This window comes from Rhinatrema bivittatum, chromosome 12 (genome assembly GCF_901001135.1).
Source record: "Rhinatrema bivittatum chromosome 12, aRhiBiv1.1, whole genome shotgun sequence".
NCBI lineage: Eukaryota > Metazoa > Chordata > Amphibia > Gymnophiona > Rhinatrematidae > Rhinatrema > Rhinatrema bivittatum.
Genome location: NC_042626.1, coordinates 49,215,867 through 49,243,836, shown reverse-complemented (window position 1 = coordinate 49,243,836; position 27,970 = coordinate 49,215,867). Strand labels below are relative to the sequence as shown.

The following is a 27,970-nucleotide window of genomic DNA, read 5'->3' as shown; positions in this document are numbered from 1 at the left end:
AAAGTTGCTCAGAACCAGATTAAAGTATTGGTGGCTGGTGCTGGACCCAGTTTCTACTGTACCACAACTCAATGTTTGGTATAGACCCAAAAGTATGAAAGCCATTCCGTTAGAACACACAGACATCCACATATGCCTCTTGTGTTCCTGCTGGTCAGGGCTGCATCCTCTCTCTTTTTCCCCGTTGATAGCAGGGCTGAATTAGCCATGCGTCATGGGGTCTGTCAATCAGGTCCGGGAGGCGGAGCTTTACTAAGCAGAGATTAGATTTTTGCTCTGAGGCTGCGCGTGTGTTCCCGCACAGGAAAGTAACAGATTCTCCTCAGTCTGTTCTTTCTGCGCGCGGGATTGCATGCGGAGCTGACTTCTCAGCATTGTTTGTTTTTTCTACAAAAGATGTCTAAGAAATCCGGGTTTAAACCTTGTAGATGTGGCAAGGTAATGTCGGTCACGGAGGCCATGACCGATGTTACCGATGCCTCGGGGCCGATCACAATCAAAAAGATTGTGAATTCTGTGCTCGAATGTCCCCGAGGGCCCAAAAACAACATGCCTATAAAATGAAGGAACTAATTAGTTTATCGGAGCCATCGGAGGCTCATTCTTCGCCTGGGCCCTCGACACCAGCTCCATCACAAAAAAAGAGCAGCGTCGTGGGATCCTCGCCCCTACAGGCCTGGAGGTAAGGACTTGCCACGACGTTCTAGGCCAGATCAGGGACCTGATCCGAGGGATCTAGCTAGATCGGCCTTACTCCGAAAGAGGGCGCCGCACAAGGCGCAGGGAACGGCGCCAGTGGCGCAGGCGCCATCGACAATGTAGTCAGCAACACATATGGAGCCAGAAACATCGGCGCCGAAGACATCGGCGCACACTGGGCAACAACACACGACGGCATTGAGGAGCCTGATGCCAAGGGAACATAATAGAACCCTGACAATGCCCAAAGTTATGGCGTCGCAGGATACGACACAAGGAGCGAAAATAATAAATCCTCCGAAGCAAAAGTCGATGTATACGGCACAAAAGGTATTACATAAGTCCAAACACTCAAGACAACATGGATTAAAGCGACGACATGAGTCCCCAGAGTTATCTCATTCCACCTCTCACGATTCAACGCCAAACCGCTCGGTACTTCAAGATCCTCAAGATCCACTTCGACAGGATTCCAACCAAAACATAGAAGACTATCACCATCGGGACATAAAGTCGGGACATACAAGTTACTTCCTCTAATGCATCTATGTCCTCAAACAACTCTGCCAGGACTGCAGAGGACAATACAGGGAAGAAACATGATGTTCCACATACTCTACCTCAGCCACCCCCAGTGGAACCTAGAGCACGTCAGTTACCAAAACAAACTGGTCGTTCAGCAATGCCTCCTCAAACAAAAGAGGCATTTTGGCAATTATCTCAGTCTTTAGCAGGGTTTTATGAAACCCTGGAATCATCTTTCAAGATGTATGACGAACTATCTGCAAGTTCCCTGGAACAGAGTATTCATATTTCCAGGGAACCATCAGTTGAACCTCCATCACCAGTACCAGGTCGACCAAGTTCACCAATTCCAAAGCAAGATACACCCATAGATTCCGTGTCTCCGCAAACATCCCCATCATCTACCGGCTTCCCATCGGACCCACAAGAACAACCGCAATAACCATGTTCCCCTCCAGAGGACCTTACGTACCCAAAGATGTAGAAAAACTGGGTACGATATTACACCTAGAGGTCCAAAAGGAGACTGATCCTAGAACAGAGATCTTAGATCTCCTCAAGATATTTGATGCCCCAGGAGAACCCACATCTCTTCCACCGCAAGAGGTACTGCATAGTGTTTTACAAAAATCCTGGGAAACGAGGTGAAAGCTGGGAGAGACAAAATGACTGCCTACTGAGAGCACGGAAACGCTCGGCTCTTACCCCATTTCATTTTTCTTGTTGAAACTTTGCCTTTTGCTGTTGGAAAATGCCTCACACGAAACGTAAGGCAAAGCTGAAAAGCTTGCCTGTTGATTCAACATTAGATTCTTCTCAGAGAAGTATTGCCGAGTGTTTTGGCTTTCCTCCTGCTACACCCACCGAGAGGACCGCTGACGGGTTGAGACAGGAGCAGATCTCTCCCGTCCAGGTCGATGAAATATCGTTAAGCCCAGAGGCGCCGGAGACTCCGCCACCCGGAACTGGTCTGGAGAGACCAGGGGATCTATCGGAATTCCCGGGAGCTGTTTTCGAGCCAGAAGATCAGCGGGAGACGATGGATGAGTCGGATCTCCATGCAGAGAAGGGAGTTGAACAGCGGGGTAAAAAGGCGGATCTCAAGCAAGGATCGGCCGTGAACGCTGTAAAAATTCCCTTCGAAACCAGCACACCAACATCTGAGGAAATTGGCTCAAATTCAGCATGACTGTGGAGTAAAGCCTAAGGTCAGTAAAAACATAATTATTAAACCTGCAACAATTACTTTGGACACTATATGGAATGTGATAGTGAAACTGGGTGCTTCTATAACCTCACTAACAGAAGCTGTGGTGGAGACAAATAAATCCTTGAAAGGTAATACTGAAAAAGTGATAGACCAAGAAAAGAAAATAATAAGTATGGAAGAGAGATTGATTAAAGCTGAGAAAATCCAACAATATCAGATTCAAACAGAAGGAGAGACATTGAAAAAAATTGAAAATTTAGAGAGCATGGCACGTGCAAATAATTTAAGAGTACTTAATTTACCCGTTTTGGACCTACTATCACCAGTAGAATTATTTAAAGAATATATGATTCATATTCTTAAAATTCCATCAACAAGCCTTCCTGTTGTAGTTAAGGCATACTATCTGCGGGGAAAAAAAGATACTAGGAGCAATCAAGAAAAGATAGAAGAACAAAACCCTACAGATCTGGCTCCGTTGAATATCTCTGAAATACTACAAAGCTCCACAGAGTTAGAAGTAAAAAAAAAAGAGAAACACTCTTGATAACTTTTGCATTTACGTCTGAAAGAGATACAGTAATGCGATTTTTCTTTCGATCAAGATCATCGACATTTTATGGACAAAAGGTTTGGGTATATCTGGACCTTGCAAAGAACACGCAAATGCGGAGAAGAAAAATTTATTGCTCTTAGACAGGATTTGTTAATTGAAGGGGGGTAAATTTATGTTGAAATACCCATGTAGGTGTATAGTAAATTATATGAATGGAAAATGTTTTTACAGACCCGGAACAGCTAAAAGGGCTTTTGGGAACAACAGTGCAAACTTCCGATAATTTAAAAAGTAGGAGGTCCAGTAATTTCCTTTTGGAGTATATATTGTATTTGACTGCTCCATTTTCCTGATTCTCTCCCCTTTGTTTCCTAAAATTGTATGGGGATAGGTTGATTTCTGTTATTGTAGTAAAAGTTTACCGCTTATAAGGTAAATTCTGTAATCCCATATTTCCTAAAGCAAGAAACTTCTTGTAAATTTGTTTAAATATGCAATAAAAATAAAATTAAAAAAAAAAAATCCTGGGAAACACCTTACTCTCTCACCGCACTTTCAAGGAAAATGGATATCAAATTTCGTATGCGGAAAACATTGCCTTACTCTATGCCACAATTACCGCACGTTTCAATTGTGGTCGAGCCTGCAATGTAACGATTCAAAAAATCAAAAACGCATTTCTCATATCCAACAGGCAAAGACAACCGATGTCTAGACGAATTTGGTAGAAAGATGTACCACAATGCAATGTTGAACGCCTGCATTATGCACTATCAATTCTATATGGTACAATATCTATACGAGTGTATACAAGCCACAAAGAGTATGCTTTCCTCTACAGCAAACCAGACATGGAGGAGTGTTCTCGACACCTTCTGAGGGCAATATATGAGGGATTTGAAACATCTTCCAGGGCGTCTGCAACAGCCATTGCAGCCCGCAGGATGGCATGGCTGCGTTCCAGTACTATACGGGAAGACTTGCACAAAAAGCTGGCTAACCTCCCATGTACAGGAGACAACCTATTCGGAGAACAGTTTCAGGAAACAGTGGGCAAATTCAAGGACGAAGCTCTAGCAGTTCAATCCTTAACATCACAACCTCAGTACTCGACCACACGTCGTTATTTCTGATCTAATCGCCGACAATCCTATGCCCGTAGACCCTATAGGTCTTACCAGTCTTTTCGTACACAGACATATCCATCTTACCAGCGTCCGCAACCGCATACCCCAAATCATTGTAGGGGTAAGTGATATATGGAGCCTAATGCTAAGACTAGTGCTCACTCAGTTTCCAGAATCCTTCAGGATGTGGCCTGCTTGCAATGTTGGTCATAGAGAAAAACTTTTAACTGACCTCAGATTCAAGAATTTGGAAGATATCTGGAATACCTTTAGGCTCTGCAAAGCCTATACTTAAAGGTCATGAGGTTATCGATGGCAGATGGCTGAGGCTGCATTCTTGGCTAATCTGGCTCCAAGAGGCTCCAACTGAAATCAGAGTTTCTCCCTGCCCCCTGGAGATGAAATGATCGAGGACAAAAGAAATTCAGAAGAAGCAGAACACATCTGTCAAAAGCAAGGCCAGAAACAAAGGGGCCTCAGGGGGGAGTGTTTTCAGGTTAAAGTAGTTTTACTGTCATATTGCATAAGTGATCCTCGTCACAGGCATTCTGTGTATGGTTTAAACCTATATAATCAAAAATACACAAAAGAGAGGGAAAAGGATCAATGTCCAATATCAATCTCAAACCCACTTAATTGGCAAATGACAATATCATAAACAGTCTTTGCTTTAAAAGATTTACATCTGCAGCCTCTCGCCTCACAATGGGCCGCAAGCTTCAATCAGCTTATAAAGCAGAGTGTAATTCCTTTTTAATCATTTATTGTCATATTGCCTATCCCTAATCAGAACTTTATTCAAAATAATTTATCACTAAACTTCATTCTAAACACCCCTAAGAAAGGTATACCAGTATGAAAAACTTTATACTTCTCACTTTTCACTTCTCAATTTTCACTCTGTTTTAACCCTAAATCTTCTATAAAAGAATACTTAGCCAAGTCAACGTGAAATGTAAATCAAATTGTTCCCTTTTTTTGACATGAATCACGTTTCGATTGTAAAACAATCTTCTTCAGGGGATCATTTCACAGTGCTCGTTACTTGACACAGCCAATATTCTTCAATATCCCGGACAAACAATGTCTCACCGCTCTTGTTCAAAAATGGCGCCACAGCTGTGGCGCCATTGTTTGTCCGGGATATTGAAGAATATTGGCTGTGTCAAGTAACGAGCACTGTGAAATGATCCCCTGAAGAAGATTGTTTTACAATCGAAACGTGATTCATGTCAAAAAAAGGGAACAATTTGATTTACATTTCACGTTGACTTGGCTAAGTATTCTTTTATAGAAGATTTAGGGTTAAAACAGAGTGAAAAGTGAGAAGTATAAAGTTTTTCATACTGGTATACCTTTCTTAGGGGTGTTTAGAATGAAGTTTAGTGATAAATTATTTTGAATAAAGTTCTGATTAGGGATAGGCAATATGACAATAAATGATTAAAAAGGAATTACACTCTGCTTTATAAGCTGATTGAAGCTTGCGGCCCATTGTGAGCGAGAGGCTGCAGATGTAAATCTTTTAAAGCAAAGACTGTTTATGATATTGTCATTTGCCAATTAAGTGGGTTTGAGATTGATATTGGACATTGATCCTTTTCCCTCTCTTTTGTGTATTTTTTATTATCTTAGAGAGGTGTTCTGCTTCGTTGGTTACTGATCATTTAAACCTATATAATACAGCTTTTACAAGATACTGGGAGAGACAAGCTGAAATGCTTTCCCCTTTGTTGAAAGTCTGGCTGTGTCTCCCAAGGATATGCAATAATAAATTTATCTTTGCTTTTACTAAATTCCTTGTGATATCCTTGTGTGTCCTGTAGCAGAGAAGCACCGTTTACACAGTCAGGTAATATATACATAAGCCACGTAACCAGAGGCAGCAGACCCAACAACCGGCAGCCACAGTAAAATCAACGCCATCTTTTTAATAACACAGCCACCACCACAGCAGCTAACACCACCGGGCAGAATCCACTCTTGCTTAACAGCCTGGGAGAAGATAACATCCGATCAATGGGTTTTGGGGATTGTACGACACGGTTACCAGCTTCAATTTACCACAAAACCCACATTACCTCGCCTTTCCAGTCTAAGGATTCAGTCACAACTCGGGGAAGAAATTACTTTGCTTCACAAACAACAAGCCATTCGACTAATCCCCCCCCAAAACCCAAAACTTAGGGTTCTATTCCCCATACTTCCTCATACCCAAGAAATCGGGTGGTCTTCGTCCCATAGTGGATCTTCGAGAGTTGAACAAATTTCTGACCAAAGAGAAATTCAAGATGGTATCGTTGAAGTCGATCCTACTTTTCATTCAACCCAACGATTGGATGTATTCCATCGATCTGAAGGATTCTTACACACACATTCCAAGCCATCCATCCTCTTGGCATTACCTATGCTTTCGCTACAGGCATCAACACTATCAGTACAAGGTTCTCCCCTTTGGACTATCAGCTGCACCCAGGGTTTTCACCAAATGCATGGTTGTGGTGGTGGCCCATCTCAGACAACAGGGTATGACCATCTTTCCATATCTGGACGATTGGTTGATAATCACCTCGACTCCAGACATCTTGATCGACCATCCGGTTGATAGTGCTTGCAGGAATTGGGGCTGGTGATCAATTTTCAGAAATCACATCTACAGCCAACACAGAAGCTACAATTCATAGGAGCATGCCTGGACACCACTCGCAACCGGGCATACCTACCAAACGACAGGATAACACAACTACATCAACTTCTCCATTTGTTGAACCACACTCAAAGGCCTTCGGCGAGACAAGTTTTAGTAGTCCTAGGCCACATGGCAGCAGCTATTTTCACGGTTCCCAACACCAGGCTACACATGAGATGCCTGCAGTGGGGCTTAAAACGTCAATGGAAAGAACATTCACAACCATTGACACACAAATTATCGCTGACATCCAAAATGAAAAAGGACATAACATGGTGGCTCCTGCACTCTACCCTTTCCAAAGGAGCATTATTCAGCCCCCCTCCTCACAACGCAGTCTTAACCACAGATGCATCTCGCAATGGTTGGGGAACACATCTCGAGATTTACAAAACGCAAGGGTTATGGACAATCTCCAAGCAGACCCTGCAGATAAATTTATTAGAACTCAGAGCGATTCGAAATGCACTACAAGTGTTTCAAGACTACCTGAAGGGCGCAGGGTCATGATCTACACGGACAATCAAGTGGCGATGTTTTACATCAACAAACAAGGAGGGTCCGGTTCATGGTCCCTATGCAAGGAGACCCTGAATCTTCGAATATGCTCATCAACATTGCATACATTTGCAAGTGACCTACCTTCCGGGAGTAGCGAACACGAGAGGGCACTGTCCACGAGAGTGGACAGTGCCCTCACAAATGGGCACTCAATTCAACTGTAGCCCAAAACATCTTCATACAATCGGGAACACCTTCGATAGATCTCTTTGCAATGGAGATCAACGCTCAAGTTCCCAAATTCTGCTCGATATGACCCAGCCCGCTCAGAATCGCTCAGGATGCCTTCCTCATCCCATGGACAACAGGCCTCCTGTATGCCTTTCCTCCCAAACCACGCATAACAAGGACAATTCAAAAGTGCATTCCAGACAGAGCTCAACTGATACTCGTAGCCCCAGCCTGGCCCAGGCAACCGTGGTACAGTTTCCTTCTCCGACTCTCCATCAAAGACCCAATTCGACTACCGAATCGTCCAGATCTTCTGGTCCAGGATCAAGGGACGCTCCTGCACCCACTACACTCATCTCTCCATTTGACAGCATGGAGCTTGAAAGGCTCCTTTTAGCAGAACAAGGAGTTTCCGCTTTGACACAGTTGGGCTGGCAACATCCTCCATTAGAGTTCATCTTGGTGCCATAGGGACATATCATAGACCGGTAAATAATATCCCTGTCTCCAATCACCCATTACTCTCTGGTTTCATCAAGGGATTAACTCACCTTCGTCCTCCGATTTCTAAACCTCCAGTTCCGTGGAACCTCAACATAGTTCTTGAACAGCTCATGCTTTCTCCGTTTGAACCCATGGACTCCGCACACATTAAATACTTACAAGGAAGGTGGTATTCCTGGTAGCAGTAACATCAGCTCGACGAGTCAGTGAATTACAAGCCTTAGTCCACTATACTCCATATTTGCAGTTTTATCATCAAAAAGTGGTTCTCAGGACTCACCCATCCTTCCTGCCAAAAATGGTTTCTCAATTCTATCTCAATCAAACCATAGAATTACCCATCATTTTCTCTAAACCTCACTCCAGTGATAGGGAAAAATTACTACATACGCTGGATTGTAAAAGAGCGTTTGCATACTACAAAGAGAGAACAAAATCGGATTCCCGGGTTTCTCAACAATTTGTCTCTTTCGACCCGAAAGCATCTGGACTTCCAGTGGCTAAATGCACCATCTCCAGCTGGATAACAGTGCATACAATTCTGCTACGACAAACAGTTACATCTACACTCTACTCCCAAGGCTCATCAAGTCAGAGCAGTGGCGGCCTCCTTGGCACACCTTAAAAATGTGCATCCTATAGACATTTGTAAAGCTGCTACGTGGTCATCGCTCCACACCTTCACATCACACTACTGCCTTGATCAAAAGCAGCCACTGATGCGACGATAGGGCAAGCATTCCTGCACTCTCTATCCTCCCATCCACGGTGACTGCCACACTACTAAAGATCACGTACAACCATACACATCACAAACAACATGATCGGGATCTAGGGACTCCCATGATAGCATGGCTAATTCAGCCCTGCTATCAACGGGGAAAAAGCAAGTTTGCTACCGTAAACGGTGTTTCCATAGATAGCAGGATGAATTAGCCATGCTGACCCTCCCTCCTCCCTGGCAGTCGCCGTCTCTTTGACTACACTACAGCTTAATCACAGACTGAGGAGAATCTGTTACTTTCCTGCACAGGAACACACGCACAGCCGCAGAGAGCTAAAATCTAATCTCTGCTTGGTAAAGCTCCGCCTCCTGGACCTGATTGACAGATCCCATGACAGCATGGCTAATTCATCCTGCTATCTATGGAAACACCGTTTACGGTAAGCAAACTTGCTTTTCACTGCAAATACTGAGTTTCTCACTTGGCTTCTAACTCTCCAGACTGTGTCTGAAATGTTGGCATTTTATTCCTTTAGGATCAAGCAGCCAGAGACATGAAAAGACTGGAGGAAAAAGACAAGGGCAGAGAGAATGCCAAGTAAGATTTTTAATGTTTTTTTTTTCTCTCTCTTCCTGACCTGACTAAATTAGAGAATATGCAGACTTCATGAAGAGATCTTGCAAAATTAAATGTACACTTATTGACAGTGGTAGCAAGATGTGGCCTGAAACGGTGCATCAGTAATTCATGCACGTGCTTCTTTTTTGCCAGTTATCCCAAAAATTACCCAATGTCACATTTGCTGGTTTTCTTCCCAATGCCTTTATTTCTTATGCATATTGGGCACATTGTTTAAATAGCACTCAACTGAAAAGTGCATGCTTTTCAGCTCGCACAAACCCATTCAATTATCAAACATAAGACACTGGTTATGCAGCTAAATATATGTAGCCTCCTGAGACTTATATATGTGCACATAGTTTCCAGCCAGGTCCCCAAAACTTGACCTCTCCCCCTAGGGATGCTTCTTTTCCTAGTGTGTAGCCAGGACCCATGGGTTATGCTCCCCTGCCAGTAGATGGAGACAGAGTCAGATTTCAAAGTTGACATCGCCCTACATACACCCCTGCAGTGACCTTAGCCCTTCAGTATTTCTCAGTCTCCAGCAGATGGTGGACATACCTCTCCCTATGGGGATTGCTGTACTTTTTGGAAGGAGAAATTATACACTTAAATTGGAGAAAAAACTGAGCCCCACTCTCCTGCAGTGATACCTAAAAGTCCCTCCTTCAGTAGCCGGTTCCCGGCATGGCCTTTGCTGCTTAAGCAGCTGAAAGGCAGCTGGAGCAGGAAGCCAAGCGCTGAGCCTCAGGTAAGTTTTTGTTTGTTTGTTTTCTAAAGAGAAGAAGATTTAACTCCTGATTCAGAGAGGGGTTTCAGTAAGACTGCCTCTGGTCTCCTAGCTCGGTGTGCTGTACTGACATCCTCAGTCCCATTGGGGTAAGGGGAAGAGGGCTTCTGAGCGGGTTGAGCGCGCCCCCCCCCCCTTTCCGGTGGTCTAGGCCCCACTTTAGGCTTGGTCAGCACATCACATGGTAGGCCGCGGCACCATCTTGCGTGCCGTATTGCCTTTCGTAGAATGTCGGAACGCACAGTGTGTCGGCTCTGCACATAAAATTTTAAGTGCAAGGTGACAGAACGCACAGTTACCACTGCCAATGGCTCCAGCAGCCAAGAAACGTAAGCACCTTTCTCTATGCGCTGCTTGTCATATTAGGGCTTCACAGTCTGACATGAATTCCAACTTATGTCAGCACTGTGAAGAAGCTCAGGGAGAGTTGGCCTCCCCAGACTTTGCTAAGCCCAGCTCTTCCCATTCTGAGGATAGGTTAGCCACACCCTTAACTGGAAGTACCCCGAATCTGAGAACCCCCGGGACTGGGTCATCCATGGGAGAGGGAAATTTAGTAGCACCTACCTCCGTACCTCCTGGGCTATGAAAGGACCCAGATGCCTTCTCTTGGGCAGAATTTTTCCAGAGCCTTTGTACAGGTGCAGTCGGCAACCTCACTTGCCCCTGTCCGGGTGGAACTTTCAGCCTGTAAGCCTGTCCTCTCCCAGTCCTATCGGCAGACCTCGAGACATGCCTCAATTCACCAAGGGAATCCCTGGCAGTGACCCGTATGGCATGGTCAAAGAGGAGATTCCTTGGATGATGGAAATTCCCCCTGGTTTAGAACCGTATCAGACCATTTTACAGTTTTTCCATAGAGACAAATTGCCGGCCCTGGTTTCCCAGACCCTAAAGTTGCTAGGAGTTCCTGGGGCAGACTCTATGACGGAACCAAAGAAGAACCCCATTCTGATTTCCCTGTGGAAAGCCTCTTGCTACTTTCCAGTGCTGGACGCCATCTAGAAGTTGCTTGGCCTGGAATCGGATACCCCAGAAAAAAGTTTTAAAGGGGGACAAGAGTTAGAAGCTGTATACCCACTGGATCGGGCAGAGAGAGAATGTTTGCCTTTCCCTAAAGTGGATGCGCTAGTCTGCTTTCTCTAAGCAAACAACTATCCCAGTGGAGGGAGGAGCGTCTTTAAAGGATGCGCACAATAGATGGATGGAGTCCATCCTTAAACAGGCCTTTGACGCAGTAGCAATGACATTACAGATTGCTTCTTGTTGTACCCTAGTAGCTCGTTCGTGCCTACTCCTCTCTCAGGAGGTGGCTGACTCGAGGGTGAATTCCAGAGCGGTTAAGGAACACACCACCGCCTTTTTAGCTGGCGTGGGCTTGGATCTTGTCTGTACTTCGGCCAGAGGAGTGGCCTCAGTGGTGGCGGTCAGAAGACCGCTATGGCTGCGGAATTAGTCAGCAGACACAACCTCCAAGGCAAATCTTAGAAAGATTCCCTTTAAAGGATCACTCCTTTTTGGAAGTGAATTGGAAAAGATGGCCAGTAAATGGAGTGAATCTCCAGCTACCAGAAGATAAGAGAAAGCAGTTATAGTGTCCTTTGCCTATAAGGGGTCGATCCAGGGGTTCCCAATGCTTTCGCCCCTACAGAAACTTGACATTTCAGAGGTCTTGGCCCTTTGGGAAGTCTCAGTTCTTTCGTAGTCTACAGCCCAAGAGAGGAGCAGGCTCGGATTCAGGTTCATCCTGCCCCCCCCCTCCCATGAAAATTTGCTGGACCTCCCCTCCCCCCCCCCCCTTGGAGTGAGGAGATGAATGGTCGACTGTTCCTCTTCTACCAGAGGTGGATCGAGATCACTTTGAACAAATGAGTACTGGAGGTCATATGAGAAAAATATGCACTGGATTTTCACAGTGCTCCTCGGGACATATTCATGATGTCTCTTTGCCACTCCCAGCACAAGAAGCAGTCAGAGACTACTCTTTTAAGGCTCCTCAGGATGAGGCCTGAAATCCCAGTACACGCACCCCAGGAAAATATGGGGCATTATTCCATCTGTCATCATATCCAAGAAGGAAAATTCCTTTTGCCCCATTTTGGACCTCAAGAGCGTCAACCGACATCTACGATTCAATCATTTCTGCATGGAAACCCTACACTCCATGATAATGGCCATACAATTGGGAGAGTGCTTAACCTCCCTGGACCTATCCAAAGCCTGCCTACATGTTCTTGACAGATTGGAATATTGACATTACCTATACTTTGCGGTGCTGGGTCACCATTATCTGTTCTGGGCACTGCCCTTTGGCCTAGACACCACCCCCAGAACATTTTCCAAGATTATGGTGGTTGTAGTGATAGCATTGAGAAAAGAGGGAATCCTGGTGCACCCGTACTTGGATGACTGGTTGATCTGGTCCAAGTCCTGGAAGAGAATCTCTGGGTAACCAACAGGGCAACCTCCTTGCTTCAGGAACTCAGTTGGATCGTAAGCCTGGACTAAAGCAGTCTCAAGCCCTCCCAGTCCTTGGAATATCTGGGAGTCCAGTTTGACACCAAGCAAGGCAAGGTCTTCCTTCCGACCACGAGGATAAGGAAGTTGATGTCCCAAGTGCGTCAGTTGATGAGCACGACGCGTCAGAGTGGAGCTGTTTCCAAGTTCTTAGTTTGATGGCGGCAACCCTGGGGGTAGTGCCATGGGTGAGGGCACACATGCGATCACTTCAATGCTCACTACTGTCACGTTGGAACCCGAAGTCTCAAGACTATTTGATTCGCCTCCACTTACTGATGGGAGTATGTTCTCGGCTCTAGGGATGGCTATAGGAAGCTCATCTGAGCTGCGGCTACCCCTGCCTCTCCAAACTGACTGGCCTTCACAACAGATGCGAATCTTTGGAGCTGGGGAACTCACTGTTAGGAACTGATGGTCCAGGGACATTGAACTGAGGAAGAGGCCCCCTGGAACATCAACCACCTTGAAGACCGGGCAGTCAGATTGGCGTGTCTACAACTCAGCCACAAACTCCAGGGTTAAGCGCTCTGTGTAATGTCGGACAACGAATGATGGTAGCTTACATCAACTGCCAGGTGGAACCAGGTGGAACCAAGAGCCAGCAAATGTCACAGGAGATAGATCTTCTTATGGAATGGGTGGAAATATATCTACAGATGATTTCAGCCTCCTACATCACAGGAAAAGACTTTCAGAGCAGAGGTTCTAAGCAGGAAGAGTCTGAATCCAGGAGAGTGGGTGGTGTTGGCCAAAGCCTTTCAGCTGATAGTAGATCATTGGGGTCTCCCGTCCATCGACCTTCTGGCCGCATCTCACAATATGAAGGTTCCACGATTTTCAGTCGCAGAATGGATCATTGGTCCCTGGGGATTGACTCTCTCGTTCAGACCTGGCCGGAAGAAGAGTTGCCATATGCCTTCCCTCCATGGCCCCTGCTGGGCAGGGTCATTCGCAGAGTCGAGCATCACAGGGGATTAGTCCTACTAGTAGCTCCAGATTGGCCTAGGCGTCTGTGGTATGTGGACATGCGGAGACTCCTGATGGAGACACCCCCCTCCCATCCCCATGCCTCTTACTGCGCAGGGACCAGTCCTTCACAAGGATCCGACTCAATTATATCTTATGGTCTGGCTCTCGAGCGGGCTCGCCTGATGAAGCGTGGATATTCTGTGGCAGAAATTGCCACCTTACTCCGCACTCAAAGTTCTCTACATCCTTTGCGTATGTGTGGGTCTGGAGGGTATTTGAGGCCTGGTTTGAGAAACATGGTGTCTCCCCTCGAGCGGTCAGAATCCCACTAATTCTGGAATTTTTGCAGGACAACTTGAATAAAGCTTTGACCCTTTACTCCTTGAAGATCCAGGTAGCGGCGCACTCCTGTTTTAGGGGCAAGGTAAATAGAACCCGCATGTCGGCTCATGCAGATGTGGTCCGTTTTCTGAAAGGGGTGAAGCACCTCTGGCCACCCCTACGGTGGCCGGTTCCCTTATGGAATCTTAATCTAGTATTAGAATTTTTGGCAGGGTCCTCCTTTCGGCCGCTGTGCAGTCTTTCCTTGCAATTATTAAACTTGAAAATGGTGTTCCTGGTGGCTATATGCTAGGCATGTCGCATCTCTGAGCTACAGCCATTGTCGTGTCAGGAACCGTTTCTCCAGATGACTCCAGGAGCATTACATCTTCATACCTTTCCATCTTTGTTGCCCAAGGTAGTCTTGGAGTTTCATTTGAATCAGTCCGTTTAACATTGCCTTCCCTAGATAAGCACAGGGACGTGGAGGAATATCACCTCCTCCATCGTCATTTGAATGTCTGTCTGTAGACTTTTGGTGCGTTACTTGGAAGTTTCAGAACCAATTCGAAAGACGGACTGCCTGTTTGTCTTTCATGGTGGAAGGAAAAGGGGCGAACCAGCTTCGTGGGCTACCATAGCTTGCTGGATTAAGGAGGTGGTCGTGGAAGCAGGAAAGCCATTACCTTCTCAGGTGAAAGCTCATTCCACTAGGGTTCAGGCGGTCTCATGGGGGGAAGCTAGACTGCCGTCTCCCATCGATATCTGCCCAGTGGTGACATGGTCCTCCTTGCACACCTTCTCCAGGTTCTTACGCCTAGATGTATAGGCCCGAGAGGATTCAGCCTTTGTGAGGGTGGTGTTAACCAGACCGCGGGCAGCCTCCCATTGGTCCTGAGTCTATTTGGCTACACGTTAGGAAATGGAGAAATTACTTACCTGATAGTTTAATTTTCCTTAGTGTAAAGCAGATGGACTTAGCATCCCGCCCACAGCTGCCCAAGAACTGTGCCAAAGATTCGCCTGTGGAATGGATATCAATTCCAAGAGATGACAGGTAACCCCGCCATCCAATCCCTAAATCCAGGGCATATATAATCTTACTTGGGTTTAGTGTTTGGTTGAGTACAGTTATGGTTATCCGTTTTTAATCACATTTTTTCGATAGTATGTCCACAATGGCTTTTGAAGAGAAAACTGAAGGGCTGAGGTCACTGCAGGGTGATTCTAGGGTGACGACAGCTTTGAAATCTGACTCCTTCTCCATCTGCTGGCAGGGGAGCATAACCCATTGGTCCTGAATCCATCTATCTACACTAAGGAAAACAAAATTATCGGTTAAGTAATTTCTCCATTTTAAGGCACATTGTAAAAGTGCACTTCATGTTTTGAGGCAACAGAAAATCCCATTAACATGGAGTCAGCAAATTTACCCATGTAACTTATTGCACGCACTTAGATCCCGCTTAAGCCTCTGAAAATGTACCCTGTAGCATCCTTTCAAAACTATAGCAGTGCTTAAGATTGCAGGAAGCTTGTATGTGACTGTAGTATAGCTCCCACGTCATATCAATTAGTTTAAATCCCTGTGAGTTAGGTAGCTGATGGAGTTTATAACCCATAGTATAGAGATCTAGGGATTTTTTTTTTTTTTTTGGAAGCTACAAGTGTGTACATTATAACTGATATGAGCTGTTACAATAAGTTTAAATTACTTGAAGATCTTATCTTTACTTAGTCATTGCAGAGTTAAAATGGAATTTGAAGCTAAGGATCATTCAGTTAATATTTTCTGAGTAAAAAATGCTTCTCAGAGTATAGGTTCTGTTTTTCTGTGTGATAATTGAGCTCAAAATCTATGCTAGCAATGAACCTGAACAGCATGACCTAGTGTTTGAGGACCAGGTAGGCGCTCACAGATGATTTAGCCGTTTCATTTTTACCAGTTGAGTTTTATCAGAGGAATGGAATGTAATAGTCTTGTAAGTGCTGGAGAAAACTGGATGAAGAGCTTAGGAAATGCTATGTTTAATGCCTTTGTAGTGGGCTAACATAAAAGCATGTTGCTGATAGGTGTGGCATCTCAAAATTCTCAAAAAGTCAGGTGTAGCATCTTAGAATCCAGTTATCACTGGAGGCTAACTTGAAGAATGGATAGTTATTCAAGGTGTCTATTGGATATGCAGTTAAAGATCTTAATTATTTTCAGTGCCCAAAAAACGTTTTAATAGCAGAACAGAAATATGTTAAATGTTAGCCTTGAATGAGTGAGTTTTTTTTATTTATTGCTAGATCTTACTATGCATGTTTCCTCTTTTTATTTGTAGTGCCTATGAGAATTTGGTCATATTCAAAAGAAACACATAATTGAGATCACATAATTGAGATAGATAGATAGATATATATATATATATCTCTATCTATCTAATATACCCCCCTGGAACCTCTGCTGTTGGTTGCCCTAATTTCACAGTCTCTAACTTTAGAAGCAAATACACTGTAAAATCCATGAGAACAAATCTATAAAACCCAGGTAGACACTAGGGTTCCCCTTTCTGATCTCCATCTGTGTTGGTGCAATATTTTGTCCCAGATGTGGGCAGGCTCAGCCAAAGCAACCACTCTCACTATGTAGTTTTGTTTTGTTTTGGGTTTTTTTGTCTAACCTTGGAATTTTATCATTTTGTATCAACCATTCCTCCCATTCAAACCACTTAAATAGTTTACAAGGTTTCCGTTACTATAATGCTGCCCTCCTGTAGGGTTAATGTAAATTACAGAATTATGGTATGCAGACCTGGTTTGTCCATAAATGTTTTTAGATTCAGATTTTATATGCGTTAAAAAGCTTTCAGGGTCATCAACCAGTGAGCCTCATTCATTAAAGATTTTTTCCATAGACACACAATAGGGAAAAGTCATTTTTGAATAAGGCCCAATGTATGTTGGGTACAAGTTAACTGTTAAATTTTAGAAAGATGCTTGAATTAAACCAGTTACTTATTTTAGACCTGGCAGTTTTCGCCACTTCCTATGGGTGTCCAGCTCAATCAGAATCTAACTTTACTGGAACTATGGCACCAAAGCCCTCATTTGCAGCTATCCCTGGGAGTTTTCCCTTACTTTAATCACTCTTCCATATAGCCCTACCGTTGCAGCGACAGGCCTTGGCTATGGTCCATGGACAGCGGCTCCCTCCAGAATCCAGTACATGTGCATCCCTAGTCTGGCCACTAGGTGTCGCTGTTAAATGAGGAGTAGGACTCCCAAGGACCTGAGTGGGCTGTGAATACTACTCTGCTGCACCATAGACCAGTTACTTTAATTCTTAATGCACCGCTGCATGTGTGTGCATAGAAGGATTAGGAATTATGAAACATAAGTCCTCAGTGAAGTGCAAATCCCAATAGAGTAACATTTGTGTATTTAAGTAAATTTCCTCATTGCATGGACATCCCAGAATGTTTCCTACAGGTGCACTCTCTGAACCGACCAACTTGATGGTCCTTTAGCCATTGGGACGTGGCAGAGATGCATGCTGGGAATACCGTTTACACCTGGTTGAAACTAATTTATCCAGTGGCACTTTATGATGATAGTGTGATTGTGGGGGAGGAGAGGCCTCCTGCCCTCCTTCCTTAACCCGAGACAGCGAGAATTCACGTGTGTACTGTGCCACGTGATGTGCACTGAGTATATTTATCCTGTATTTTCTTGCTGCTTGTTGTCACTAGAGCTGCGTCCTCTCGTAGTGTGCAGAGTGTCACACCAGTGGAGCTGTGGTATGGTGATGGGTTTGTGGAACATTTGCAGGGAAGTTTGTTTCTCCGCTTTTTTTTCCAGGGGTATTCGAGATGACATTGAAGAGGAAGATGACCAAGTGAGTTCGTATGCTGTATTTCTTTCTATTATATCTTTAAGCCTCCCTAACTGCCATTATAGTTGGAAGAAATAAAGAAAACCCTGATTTTTTAATCCCAGTGACCTCTGTACTTTGCCAAAGATCATCAGGGCTTACGAAAATCGGGGATAAATGTTTGGCAAGGTGTGGAACCTGACCAGGGGCCTGAGCTGCCTGCAGCTCAGACTTAATTCTGCTGTTGGTAGCTGCAGCAAAACAGCAGCTTCAGCGTGGAAAGTAACTGATGTCGGCAAAGTCAATGGTGCAGATAGCTCAGAGCACTGCTGAAGAATAAGCCCAATTTTTCATAAGCCCTACTAATTGTGTGTATTGTAAGACAAAAGCAAAATGAGAATGCAATCAAATTTAATTATTCTATTCAGCTTTGACACCAGTGACATGGAGACCTGTAGTGTTTACCTGTGATACGGCATGGTTTCCTTTCGGCATAGGTCAGAAAAAGCAATGTTCTACCTGTCACTTGTGTTCAGTTTTCTTCTCTTGAGCCGCAGTTATGCAGCAGATATTCACTGTAGTGGTAAAAGAAAAACAAACTACAAGACAATCTCTGTGCTGTGACAAAGTATCGATAGCAAACAAAATGTCTGGCAGATGGAGCACAGGTTTAATTTTCACATCTTCAAAAATAGACACTTGGAATTTGATTGTAAGCTATGTTGCTATTGTTTTTCCAAGGGACACACATGATTATAACCTAAAGACGGGGCACATTTTTTGTGAAATGAGCAACTTCTAAATTATGGCTGCATCCAACACAAGCATGAAGAAATTCTGGGCAGGTTTACACAGATTGGCCTGTTAGGTGAGGGAATTAAAAGGCAACAAAACGGAAAAGTATGCCGTCTGTGTAGAAGAGGAGAATGGTAGCCTCTTACTGAAGTGCTTGGCCTAGGTCTACCCAGAAGGTATTTGTTTAGAAATATAGAGTTTGGGTAAAAACTGCTTCAAACAAGCTCAGTTCCATCTCTGGGGCTGTGGTGCAGCACAAGTCGCATTCAACTGTCTCATCTAGCTTTGTGCTATTTTCAGTGCTTTTCCCACTCTGCTGTTCACATTTTTTTCAGGCTGTACTTTTTCCATGCTTTTCTCTCTATACTTTTTCACATTTTTTTGTCTGAAGTTTTCTCCTTTTTCATATAGTCTATCTCAAAACTTGGAAATTTGCTTCCCTGTACATACCCAGATCAGACCAGACTCCTGGGTTTTGCCTTCCTGCCAGTAGATGGAGACAGAGAAAGTTTCACTGACACTGTGCATAACCCACTGTGCCACCTGCAGTCCCTCAGTATTGCTCTGTCTCCAGCAGATGGTAGATGGTGTAAAACCTGCAGTCTGAAGAGAGAGAGAAAAAAAGGATTAAAAGAAAATTTCTGGATCCTCATAGGGAGTTGAGGTCCTGGTAGGGCCATTCCTGGCCCCCCCCCCCCCCCCCCCCGGTTTGAGGCGGAAGAGCAGGCGTTGGTGACCTTTCTGGATAGCTCTGTCCGGAGATCCTTGCGATGGACATCTGATGGTCCAGATCGCTCATCCCCCATGAGACAGCGGTGGAATCTGCTGGCACCTCTGCTCTGCAAGCCCAGTGGAGTGGGGAAGTCGTTGCCCACTTTAACCAGGCATTATCGCTTGGATGTCAGGGCTCCAACTTCCATGTTCTTTAGTGAGAGTGTTCTGCAAGTGGAACTCTCCAGGTCCCACCCGAGATAAGGAGAGCTTAGGTACATCCCTGGAGTCTGGACTGATCTGGCTATGTACAGGGAAAGCAAAATTGGTTCTTACCTGCTAATTTTCATTCCTGTAGTACCACAGATGAGTCCAGACACCCACCTGTTTACTGGGGGGGGGGGGGGGGGAGAGTCCGCTGCTCGTACTGTTGCTTTGTATATAGTACGGAGTTGTTGGAGGTTTTCAATGCTGATCGCTTATGTTAAATTTGGGAAACAAGTTTTCTGTTTTTTGGGCAACTTCACCTTCTTCTGGCTCATTGGAAGGGAGCAAGTTTGCTTAGAAATTTATGGTTGTTGCTGTCATCTTGGCTTGGGTACAGGTCAATACTGAGGGACTGCAGGTGGCACACTGGATTATGTACAGTGTCAATATAACTTTCTCTGTTTCCATCTGCTGGCAGGGAGGTAAAACCCCGGAGTCTGGACTGATCTGTGGTACTATAGGAACGAAAATGAGCAGATAACCAATTTTCCTTTTTTTTTTTTCCAAATTTCTATTTTCTTTAGCTTTTTTTCAGCTTAGCTTCTATAACACAAGAAATGGTGCATCTGCTTTCTTTAAAACAGGAGAACCTAGGGTTTTTTTTTATTTCTTTTTAAACTTGCAAGCATACCTGCACTCTCCTTTCAATGGCACTTGTGTATTCTACTATTTTTTCTGTATTAAAAATACAGAAATTTCAATTTCTCTTTTCTATACAAATAAACTGGGAGCCCTTGTAACTGGCATTGACAGGCTTGATATAAATTTTGGCTGGTGGTTTCTGTGAGATGAGAGCACCCCCTTTGACTGTATTCCATGCCTGATCTGTCAGTCAGAGGGTTAGCATTAGGTAGTACAATATAGATTTTCCTAGCATGTAGCCAGATGGACTCAGGACTAATTGGCTGTGCTCCCCTGCCAGCAGATGGAGACAGTCAGGTTTCAAAGCTGACATCACCCTAGATACACCCCTGCAGTGACCTCAGCTCTTCAGTATTTCTCCGTCTCCAGCAGATTTAGACATGCTTTCCCTATGGGGATCGCTGTACCTTTTTGGAACAAGAAATTCAACTTTTCAATTGGAGAAAAGATTTAGGTAGGAGAGCGGGCCTCAATGTCCCTCCCCCAGTTGAGAATTACTGAGGTGATTTCCGAGATCCCTCAGAGGTTTCCGTTGGTCCGGTAGCCAGTTCCCAGCATGTACTTTGCTGCTCAAGCAGCTTTAAGGCAGCAAGTGCAGGAAGCTGAGAATGACAGAGACGGCCAAAGCCCTCTCCCCCCGCAGCCAGAGACCGTACCTGTACTCAGCTGTCCAGGTAAGTTTAAAAAATAAGGAAGATTTACTTTCAAAGAAGAGGGGTTTCGGTAAGACTTCCTCCAGGCTCCTTGCTAGAAGCGCCATACCTACGTCGTTCCTGATCTCATTGGGGCATAGGGAAGTGGGGTGAGCGGCACCCCCCAGTTGGGCTAGGCCCCGCTTTAAGCTTGGTCGGCACACCGCATGGTAGGCCACAGCGACACCATCTGGCCACTAGACCACTACAGATGCTCCAGAACTCAGCAGCCAGGATATTAACCAACACCAACCGGAGAACTCACATCACTCCTATACTTAGAAACCTACACTGGCTACCTATTAAATACAGAATTTTGCACAAAGCACTCACCATTATCCACAAATCTATACACAACCAACTACCTTTAGACCTTCAGTTCCCACTCAAACTATACACATCAGCAAAACCCATCAGAGTGGCACACAAAGGAACACTCCTAGTCCCCCCCAACCAAATCCTCTCGTCTAACCTCCACAAAAGAACGGGCATTCTCCACAGCTGGCCCCATCATCTGGAACATCCTGCCGACTGATCTAAGACTGGAACCCTGCCTGATTACCTTCCGGAAAAAACTCAAGACTTGGCTTTTCATCCAAGCCTTCCCTTAAGCCTAACATTGCAACAGTTCTTTCATTTAGCCCAATAGACTAAATGACCGACCCAGCCACTGTATACTCATACGTTCTCATTCTCCAGTTTTTTCTGTCCTTTATTTCCTGGCTACTCTAGCCCCCAAGTTCATTCTCCCTGTTATTTGTATCTGCGCCTCGGCCTTCCTGTTATATGGTTTTTGTTCAGTTAACCCCAAGTTTGATGTAAACCGGCCTGATATGAAGCTTGTCATGAAGTTCGGTATAGAAAAATGGTAAATAAATAAATCTTGCACACGTCTATGTATTTTGAATTGCCCACCATAGGATATCAGTGCACGCAGTGCGTCGGCTTTGCGCATGTGCTGCATGTTTATTTATTTTATTTATTTAAAATCTTTTCTATACCGTCGTTTAGTAGTGTACCATCACAACGGTTTACATGGAAGCACGTAAATTTACATTTGGTTAAAATCTTACTATCACAGTGCCAAAACATTTATCGGTAACAGGTTTCATAATATAAGGTATATGATGTGTGATCTAGATCATTCCTTTTCTCTGGAGTTTGTGCTTTTGATGCACAAAGCTTTTCTGGCCACTCAAGCATAACAATCTGAGCCTTCCTGTTTAGGGCGCCCTGCAGGGCCCCCCCCAGAAGCTGCGTAAGCGCCAGGACCCCAGACCTCCCTTCTCGTTGTGAAGCTTCGGAGCTCCTTCCTTGCGGGCGGTTTTGCTCCTCCCGACGGGGCCCCTGCTGGATCTTGGGACCCCTCTCTGGTCCTGCCTCCTCCTTCAGGAACAGAACCTGAGGAAGAACTAGGGAAGCCATCCCACCTTGAGGGCAATGACCCTAAACTAGTTTGTCTTTTTCAAAGGGAGGAATTGGATCCTTTAATCTCAAACATCATGCGCATACTTAGGAGCACAATAATGTAAGCGCAGGATACAGGAAAAGCCGGGCGTACAGGCTGTGCATGTGCCTTCCTGCATTCTCTCATTCAGATGATGGATTGGCAGCCGTAACTGGAAATACTTTGAATCTGAGTAACCCCTTGGCTGGGTCTTCCATTGGAGAGGGAAACTCGGCTGGGCCCACCCCAGTTTCCTCTAGGCTAGGCATGGACCCAGTGGCCTTTTCCAGGGGCTACAGGCCTTCGTATAGGTGCGGTCTACTCCCTCACTTGCGTCTGCCCAGATGGAATCCCAGCCGGCCCCCTCTCCCCCTCCCATTCCTGTTGGTAGACCTCGAGGCATACCCTAGTGGGGACCCTGATGGCACAAAGAAAAAGAGCAAAATCCCTTGGAAGAAGGGGAAATTCCCCCAGGATTAGAACCGTATCGAACCATGTTATGTTTCTTTCATAGAGACGAATTGCTGCCCTCAGTTTCCCAGACCCTGAAAACGCTGGGAGTTCCTGGAGTAGCATCTATGACGGAACCAAAGAAGAATCCCTTTCTTATTTTCTTGTGCAAAGCCTCTTGCTACTTTCCTGTACTGGAAGCCATCCAGGAGTTGATTGACCTGGAATGGGATGCCCCAGAAGCAAGTTTTAAAGGGGGCCGGGTGTTAGAAGCTCTGGATCCGGCAGCAAGAGAACATTTGCGTTTCCCTACAGTGGATGCACTGGTCTGCGCTGACTCTAAGCAAACAACTATCCCAGTGGAGGGACGAGTGGCCTTAAAGGATGCACATGATAGACGGTTGGACTCCATCCTTAAACAAGCCTTTGGCGCAGTAGCAATGGCCTTCCAGATTGCTTCTTGTTGTGCCCTGGTAGCGCGTTCGTGCCTACTTCTCTCTCAGGAGGTAGATGACTCGGGGGTGAACCCTAGAGCGGCTATGGAACCCGCTGCCATCTTTTTAGCAGACATGGGCTCGGATTTGTTCTGTATTTCAGCCAGAGGAGTGGCCTCAGTGGTAGCAGCCAGCTATGGCTGTGGAATTGGTCATCTGATGCAACTTCCAAGACCAACCTTACAAAGGTGCCCTTTGAAGGATCCCTCCTATTCAGAAACGAATTGGAAAAACTGGCCAGTAAATGGGGTGAATCTCCAGTCCCCCAGCTACCGAAAGATAAGAGGAAGCAGTTGGTGCGCCCCTCGCCTATGAGGGGCCGGTCCAGGGACTCTCAACGTTTCTGCCCCTACAGAAACTCAACATTTCAGAGGTCTTAGCCCATTGAAAGAACTCAGTCCTTTCATAGTCGACAGCCCAAGAGAGGGGTAGGTTCAGGATCATCCCGAAACCTCCCTTTGAAATTTTCCTGACCCATCTTCAGAATGATGAGCTAGGGGGTCGATTTTGTCTCTTACCAAAGGTGAATTGAGATCACTTCAGACAAGTGGGTACTGGAAGTCACATGAGGATATGCGCTGGATTTTGCAGCACTCCTCGGGACGTATTCATGGTGTCTCCTTGCCACTCTCAGCAGAAAAAGCAGGTAGTGGAGATTACTCTTAAGGCTCCTCAAGATGAGGACTGTAATCCCAGTACCTACGCCCCAGGAAAATACAGGGCGTTATTTCATCGTACCCAAGAAGAGAAGGTTCCTTTTGCCCCATCCTAGACCTCAAGAGTGTCAACTGTTACCTACGAGTGAGTCATTTCCACATGGAAACCTTACGTTCCGTGATAATGACTGTACAACCGGCAGAGTTCCTAACCTCCATGGACCTATCTGAGGCCTACCTGTATATTCCATTCCGTCAAGAACACCAACGCTTCCTACCCTTTGCCATACTGGGTCACCATTATCAGTTCCGGGCACTGCCCTTTGGCCTAGCCAAGATTATGCTGGTCATGGCGGCAGCATTGAGAAGAGAAGGAAACCTGGTACACCTGTACTTGGATGACTGGTTGAACCAGGCCAAGTCCATGAAAGAAAGTATCCGGGTGATCAACAGGGTGACCTCCTTGCTTCAGGAGCTCAGTTGTGTAGTAAATCTGGACAGCAGCAGTCTCAAGCCTTCCCATTTGTTGGAGTATCTGGGAGACTGGTTCGACACCAGGCAGAGCAAGGTTTTCTTCCCGACTACATGGATACCGAAGTTGATGTCACAGGTGCATCAGCTGATGACCACAATACGCCCGACTTTGTGGAGCTATCTCCAAGTTCTCGATTTGATGGCGGCAACCTTGGAAGTAGTGCCTGGGCGAGAGCAGACATGCATCCACTTCAACGCTTGCTACTGTCATTTTGGAACACACAGTCTCAAGACTATTTGATTCTGCTCCACTTACCAATGGGAGTCTGCTCTCACCTCAATTGGTGGTTGCAGGAGGCTGATCTGAGCAGGGAGGTGACCCTGTCTCCCTGAACTGACTGCTTCTTATAATGGACACGAGTCTCCAGGGTTGGGGAGCTCACTGTCAGGAACTCGCGGTCCAGGGACATTGGACAGAGGAAGAGTACCTCTGGAACATCGGTCACCTGGAAGCCCGGGCAGTGAGGCTGGCATACTTGCAATTCAGCCATAGACTCCAGGGTCAAGCGGTCCACATAATGTCTGACAACGCAATGACGTAATCTACATCAACCACCAGGGAGGAACCAAGAGCCAGCAGGTATCTCAGGAGATAGACCTCCTTATGGAATGGCGGAAATACATCACCGACTCCAGGAATGTTACAACTTCGTTCTGTTCCATTCTTCTTGCCCAAGGTAATCTTGGAGTTTCATTTGAAACAGTTAATTTCATTGCCTTCCCTAGATAAGCACAGGGATGTGGAGGAATACCGCCTCCTCCGTTATTTGATTGTCAGGAGACTTTTGGTGCAGTAAATGGAAGTTTGAGAAATGGTTCGAAAGACTGTCTGCCTGTTTGTCCTTCACGGTGGAAGGAAACAAGGCGAACCAGCTCCCCAGGCTACCAAAGCGCACTGGATTAAGAAGGTGGTCACAAAAGCCTGTGTGGAGGCAGGAAAGCCTGGTTAAAGCTCATTCCACCAGGGCTCATGCAGTCTCATGGGTGGAAGTCTGCTGGCCCCTGTCGATATCTGCTGAGCGGCGACATGATCATCCTTGCCCAACTTCTGCAGGTTCTATCGCCTGGACATACAGGCCTGAGAAGATGCAGCCTTTCCAAGGGTGGTATTAACCAGATCGTGTGCAGCCTCCTGCCCCGATCGGGAGTAGCTTTTGTACATCCCATTGGTCCTGAGTCCATTTGGCTACACACTAGGAAATGGAGAAATTACTTACCTGATAATTTCTGTTTCCTTAGTGTAGACAGATGGACTCAGCTTCCTGACCCCAGCTGCCCAAGAACGTTGTCAAGGATTAGCCCGTGGAGAGGATATCGATTCCAAGAGATTACAGGTAAGCAGTCATCCAGTCCCTAGATCAGGACATCTATAATATTACTGGGGTTCAGTGTTTGTTTGGTTGAGTAATTACGGTTATCTGTTTTTAATCAAGTTTTTAAATTGTTTTTTCGATAGTATGGCCACGGTGGCTTTTGAAGAGAATACTGAAGGGCTGAGGTCACTGTGGGGGGTGTATCTAGGGTGACATCAGCTTTGAAACCTGACTCTGTCTCCATCTGCTGGCAGGGGAGCACAACCCATTGATCCTGTGTCCATCTGTCTACACCCAAGGAAACAAAATTATCAGATAAGTAATTTGGACAGTCTCATTACTGCACTGACCCACGGATGACGCCTGGCTAGAGTTATCAAGTCATTACATTAACAAGTCTGCAGTTGGGATACTCTTTGTTTCCCTTGTAAATGAATGAAACTTTTCAACGAATAGATGTTGCACCTGATTACCCATATCACAGCAGATCTAAACAAGGATCACAGAGTTCCACAAGGACCAAACATGCCCCAAATGTGCTTTGAAGCTATCTATCCTTCTTTAAAACTTATTTCCTGCCTTATGAAAAATATTTGGGACACCTTTGCTGCCAGTATCCAAGTAAAGCCTTTTCTGTTTCCTGAATAGGAGGTGCACTGCTCCCCCCCCCCCCCCCCCTTTCTATGCGACTGTAAGCGTATACAGCAGCGTTTTCCCATTCGGAGGTGTTCGGGAACACAGCCTGATCTGCCCCTCAGTGACTCCAGCAATAAATCCCACCTACACAGAAGAACCTAAACAAGTCACTTCAAATCTTGAAATAACATTCGTTTGGGTGAGGGGCTGAGAGGAAGAGGGAGTGAGGAGCCGAAGAATAGTTTTTAAGCAATTTCCCTTCAAATGACATTTTGTGGCTGTAGTGTGTTGCTCATTGCTTCAGATTGTGAGAATGAGGAGAGGGGGTTGAGTTTGGTGATGCCCAATGTGTACCTCATGATAATTGGTCCATTAGTTGCAAACGTTCAATAGTGGAGAATGGGTGTGTCATCTCACACCCAGTCTCTGTTAGATGCCTCTCCCTCAGCACGCATATGCACTCCCATTGCTGTGTTTTGCTGCAGGAAGCTTATTTTCGATACATGGCAGAAAACCCTACAGCTGGCATAATACCAGAGGAGGAAGAGGACACCTTGGAATATGACAGTGATGGGAATCCAATTGCATCAACTGCAAAGAAAGTCATCGACCCCTTGCCTCCCATTGATCACACAGAGGTAGGACTGGAATAATGGGTGTGTTTTATATTTCAGTGATAAAACAGGGGGCAGTAAAAGCAGCAGTTCTGGAACAAAATGGTCTGAGATCAATGGTTACAGAAAAAGATTAATAAAATTAATGTAGTTATGAAAAAAAGAATTTGTGGATGGAAGGTTTATAGTTTTGCTTGTAGTTTTGTCCTGTCTCTTTCAAAATTGTTAAATGATGTGTCCAATATATATGCACAGATTTTATTTATTAAAGAATTGTAACAATAACAGAAATAGTTTTCTAGATTGAAAGAGAAGAAATGTAATAAAAGAGCATCTTTGTCTTATGGGAACTAACAGGAAGTGATGTATAGGTGAGCAGCTCCTCCTCCCTGCCTCAACAGAACAGCATACTTCACTTTTGGAAAAGGGTGCTCAGTAGAAAAAGTGGTTTGTGTATTTGGTGGGGGGTGGGGAACGTTTTGAAAAAGCTGCTGGGAGGTGACTTAACTGAGCTATTGTCAGCTAAGTTAAAGAGCGTTTTCAGCTGCAACCAAACCACATTTCCTGCTGTCTCTTACCCAGTAGCTAGCCCCCAGCAAGACATACTCTAGTCTCCTTCCTGGAATATTCCCACCTGGAATGGCAGCTCTCAGCTGGCTACAGCCTTCTCTGACCAGCTGCCACTTCTCTGCGAGCACTTTGCCTTCATGACATTCTCACCCCCCCACCCCCCCCCCATGAGAGAAATTGCTCTCTCTTAGTAATTCCTTAATTAGCCCTACCTATATTCACCTACTATTACATTCCTCTATGATTTTTGTCACCTTGGTCCATCCACTCCCCCATTGAACTCCCAACAATGGCTTGTCATTCAG

The 27,970-nt window shown here is 45.3% G+C and overlaps 1 protein-coding gene across 2 annotated transcripts in view; it reads left to right on the top strand.

The window, feature by feature from the left end:
- Window positions 1-27,970, top strand: part of DDX42 (DEAD-box helicase 42) — a 95,888-nt gene that overhangs the window by 8,281 nt on the left and 59,637 nt on the right. For both annotated transcript variants that reach the window (XM_029573675.1, XM_029573676.1), the window contains exons 4-6: window positions 9,303-9,364; window positions 17,832-17,868; window positions 26,967-27,119. In XM_029573675.1, the coding sequence (XP_029429535.1) occupies window positions 9,303-9,364; window positions 17,832-17,868; window positions 26,967-27,119 (252 nt within the window). The remainder of the gene's footprint in view (window positions 1-9,302; window positions 9,365-17,831; window positions 17,869-26,966; window positions 27,120-27,970) is intronic.